At 55.9% G+C, this 4,525-nt stretch overlaps 1 protein-coding gene across 2 annotated transcripts in view; it reads right to left on the bottom strand.

The window, feature by feature from the left end:
- Positions 1–248: 248 nt before the first annotated feature.
- The window catches only part of LOC109905839 (glycerophosphodiester phosphodiesterase domain-containing protein 5-like), a 78,822-nt gene continuing 74,545 nt past the window's right edge, over positions 249–4,525 (bottom strand). Inside the window, exons 12-13 of one of the 2 annotated variants that reach the window (XM_031791060.1) lie at positions 783–941; positions 249–693 (exon numbers count right to left, since the gene is read on the bottom strand). In XM_031791060.1, coding sequence (XP_031646920.1) covers positions 789–941 — 153 coding nt within the window. In that variant the 3' untranslated portion in view covers positions 249–693; positions 783–788. The remainder of the gene's footprint in view (positions 694–782; positions 942–4,525) is intronic. The other variant, XM_031791059.1, reaches the window with a different exon arrangement.

Raw genomic sequence — 4,525 nt, 5'->3', positions numbered from 1 at the left:
ATATTGACTAGCTAACAGACAGGGTGGGTGTAGGTAGTGGCCATATTGACTAGCTAACAGACAGGGTGGGTGTAGGTAGTGGCCATATTGACTAGCTAACAGACAGGGTGGGTGTAGGTCGTGGCCATATTGACGAGCTAACAGACAGGGTGGGTGTAGGTCGTGGCCATATTGACGAGCTAACAGACAGGGTGGGTGTAGGTAGTGGCCAAATTGACGAGCTAACAGACAGGGTGGGTGTAGGTAGTGGCCATATTGACTAGCTAGCAGACAGAGAGAGACAGGTGGGTAAATACAGGGCTTTCCTGAACTCCATGGACGGGCTCTATACTGTAGTCTTCACCACACATAGTGTTCCCTGCTGGGAGTCAGTCTGCTAACCCAGAGAGGAGTGCCAAGATGGCCTGGGGCAATGTGGGTGCTGTAGAAGTACTGGTGTGGGGGTGCTGTAGGAGTAATGGTGTGGGGGTAATTGTGTGTGGGTGCTGTAGGAGTAATGGCGTAGGAGTAATGGTGGGGTGCTAGAGGGTGCTGTGATGGACTTACATGAGCCAGATGGGGTAAGGCACCTTTCTGAGGATGTTGGGGGCTTCAGAGGAGACAGAGGAGACCCCGCTGCACCAGAGTACAGAGAACAGCCAGGGCTCGTTGACTGTGTACAGAGTCACACTCACATTGCTCCTGGAGAACTCTCTGGGGGATGCAGACAGACACATTCATACACACATATACAGAAGAAGCACACACAGTGTGTGTGTGTGTGTGTGTGTGTGTTAACCCACCGGATGTCATCTGGGCTGGCCTGGCTGTAACGTAACAGTAGTCTGCTGATTCCCTGCTGGTGAAGGACCTGAGGAGGCAGCTTCTCTACTGACATCTGCTGCAGCCCTGGAGCCACCTGTCTTACCTGCCCCCTGTCCCCAGTCTGGGGTCCACATCACCTGCCAACACACACACATACAGACAGAGACACACACAGAGCGAGTGAGAGCATGACAGAGAGAGCGTGACAAATAGAGCGAGACTGACCGACACAGAGAGAGAGAGCGAGAGCGACCGACAGAGAGAGCGAGCGAGAGCGACCGACAGAGAGAGCGAGCGAGAGCGACCGACACAGAGAGCGAGAGAGACCGACAGAAAGAGTGAGAGAAAGAGGGAGAGACCTAGAGCGAGAGAGAGAAGAGAGTGCGCGACCAACAGAGAGCGAGAGAGACCGACACAGAGAGAGCGAGAGAGACCTAGAGCAAGAGCAACTGCGAGAGAGAGAGAGAGCGAAAGAGAGCGAGAGAGCGAAAGAGAGAGAGCAAGAGAGCGAAAGAGAGCGAGAGAGCGAAAGAGAGGCGAGAGCGAAAGAGAGCGAGAGCGAAAGAGAGCGAGAGCGAAAGAGAGCGAGAGCGAAAGAGAGAGAGAGCGAAAGAGAGCGAGAGCGAAAGAGAGAGAGAGCGAAAGAGAGAGAGAGCGAAAGAGAGAGAGCGAAAGAGAGAGAGAGAGAGAGAGAGCGAGAGAGAGAGCGAGAGAGAGAGCGAGAGAGAGAGAGAGCGAGAGAGCGAGAGCTACCGACACAGCGAGAGAGAGAGCGAGAGCGACCGACACAGAGAGAGAGAGCGAGAGCGACCGACACAGAGAGAGAGAGAGAGAGCGAGAGCGACCGACACAGAGAGAGAGAGCGAGAGCGACCGACACAGAGAGAGAGAGCGAGAGCGACCGACACAGAGAGAGCGAGCGAGAGCGACCGACACAGAGAGAGCGAGCGAGAGCGTCCGACACAGAGAGAGCGAGCGAGAGCGTCCGACACAGAGAGAGCGAGCGAGAGCGTCCGACACAGAGAGAGCGAGAGAGACCGACAGAAAGAGTGAGACAGAGGGAGAGACCTAGAGCGAGAGAGAGAAAGAGAGTGCGCGACCAACAGAGAGCGAGAGAGACCGACACAGAGAGAGCGAGAGAGACCGACACAGAGAGAGCGAGAGAGACCTAGAGCAAGAGCAACTGCGAGAGAGAGAGAGAGCGAAAGAAAGAGCGAAAGAGAGCGAGAGAGCGAAAGAGAGAGCGAAAGAAAGAGCGAAAGAGAGAGAGAGCGAAAGAGCGAGAGAGCGAGAGAGCGAAAGAGCGAGAGAGCGAAAGAGAGAGAGAGAGCGAAAGAGCGAAAGAGCGAGAGAGCGAGAGAGCGAGAGAGAGAGAGCGAGAGCGACCGACACAGAGAGAGAGAGAGCGAGAGCGACCGACACAGAGAGAGAGAGAGCGAGAGCGAGAGCGACCGACACAGAGAGAGAGAGCGAGAGCGACCGACACAGAGAGAGAGAGCGAGAGCGACCGACACAGAGAGAGCGAGAGCGACCGACACAGAGAGAGAGAGAGCGAGAGCGACCGACACAAAGAGAGCGAGAGCGACCGACACAGAGAGAGAGAGAGCGAGAGCGACCGACACAGAGAGAGAGAGCGAGAGCGACCGACACAGAGAGAGAGAGCGAGAGCGACCGACACAGAGAGAGAGAGAGCGAGAGCGACCGACACAGAGAGAGCGAGCGAGAGCGACCGACACAGAGAGAGCGAGCGAGAGAGACCGACACAGGAGAGAGCGAGAGAGACCTAGAGCAAGAGCACACTGCGAGAGAGAGAGAGAGAGCGAAAGAGAGAGAGAGCGAAAGAGAGCGAGAGAGCGAAAGAGAGAGCGAAAGAGAGAGCGAAAGAGAGAGCGAAAGAGAGCGAGAGCGAAAGAGAGCGAGAGCGAAAGAGAGAGAGAGCGAAAGAGAGAGAGAGAGAGCGAAAGAGAGAGAGAGAGAGCGAAAGAGAGAGAGAGAGAGAGAAAGAGAGAGAGAGAGAAGAAAGAGAGAGAGAGAGAGAGAGAGAGAGAGAGAGAGAGAGAGAGAGCGAGAGCGACCGACACAGAGAGAGAGAGCGAGAGCGACCGACACAGAGAGAGAGAGAGCGAGAGCGACGACACAGAGAGAGAGAGCGAGAGCGACCAGACACAGAGAGAGCGAGCGAGAGCGAGCGACACAGAGAGAGCGAGAGAGACCGACAGAAAGAGTGAGACAGAGGGAGAGACCTAGAGCGAGAGAGAGAAAGAGAGTGCGCGACCAACAGAGAGCGAGAGAGACCGACAGAGAGAGAGCGAGAGAGACCGACACAGAGAGAGCGAGAGAGACCTAAGAGCAAGAGCAACTGGCGAGAGAGAGAGCGAAAGAAAGAGCGAAAGAGAGCGAGAGAGCGAAAGAGAGAGCGAAAGAAAGAGCGAAAGAGAGAGAGAGCGAAAGAGCGAGAGAGCGAGAGAGCGAGAGGGCGAAGAGAGAGAGAGAGCGAAAGAGCGAGAGAGCGAAAGAGCGAGAGAGCGAGAGAGCGAGAGCGACCGACACAGAGAGCGAGAGAGCGAGAGCGACCGACACAGAGAGCGAGAGAGCGAGAGCGACCGACACAGAGAGAGAGAGAGCGAGAGCGACCGACACAGAGAGAGAGAGCGAGAGCGACCGACACAGAGAGAGAGAGAGCGAGAGCGACCGACACAGAGAGAGAGAGAGCGAGAGCGACCGACACAGAGAGAGAGAGCGAGAGCGACCGACACAGAGAGAGAGAGCGAGAGCGACCGACACAGAGAGAGAGAGCGAGAGCGACCGACACAGAGAGAGAGCGAGAGCGACGCGACAGAGAGAGAGAGAGCGAGAGCGACCGACACAGAGAGAGAGAGCGAGAGCGACCGACACAGAGAGAGAGAGCGAGAGCGACCGACACAGAGAGAGAGAGCGAGAGCGACCGACACAGAGAGAGAGAGCGAGAGCGACCGACACAGAGAGAGAGAGCGAGAGCGACCGACACAGAGAGAGAGAGCGAGAGCGACCGACACAGAGAGAGAGAGCGAGAGCGACCGACAGAGAGAGAGAGCGAGAGCGACCGACACAGAGAGAGAGAGCGAGAGCGACCGACACAGAGAGAGAGAGCGAGAGCGACCGACACAGAGAGAGAGAGCGAGAGCGACCGACACAGAGAGAGAGAGCGAGAGCGACCGACACAGAGAGAGAGAGCGAGAGCGACCGACACAGAGAGAGAGAGCGAGAGCGACCGACACAGAGAGAGAGAGCGAGAGCGACCGACACAGAGAGAGAGAGCGAGAGCGACCGACACAGAGAGAGCGAGAGCGACCGACACAGAGAGAGCGAGAGACCTAGAGCGAGAGAGAGAAAGAGAGTGCGCGACCAACAGAGAGCGAGAGAGACCGACAGAGAGAGCGAGAGAGACCTAGAGCAAGAGCAACTGCGAGAGAGAGAGAGAGAGAGAGAGAGCGAAAGAGAGCGAGAGAGACAGAGAGACAGAGAGACAGAGAGAGCGGGAGGCTGAGTGTCCACTGATTGGCAATAGAAACCGGCAGACATAAAAAGACATGGCTACCCAAAGAGGAGCGTGTATGTGGTCACTGTACGACAGGGGAGGTAAAGACAGAGATGCACTTTCTCCTTTACTGTGATAAATATTCCTCACAAAGAGATTCATTATTCACAGAAATTACTACATTTAATCGACATTTTAACTTATT

The sequence above is a fragment of the Oncorhynchus kisutch genome, linkage group LG15 (assembly GCF_002021735.2).
Source record: "Oncorhynchus kisutch isolate 150728-3 linkage group LG15, Okis_V2, whole genome shotgun sequence".
NCBI lineage: Eukaryota > Metazoa > Chordata > Actinopteri > Salmoniformes > Salmonidae > Oncorhynchus > Oncorhynchus kisutch.
The sequence above is the reverse complement of the archived record's forward strand: the minus strand, read 5'-3'. Positions and strand labels throughout refer to the sequence as shown.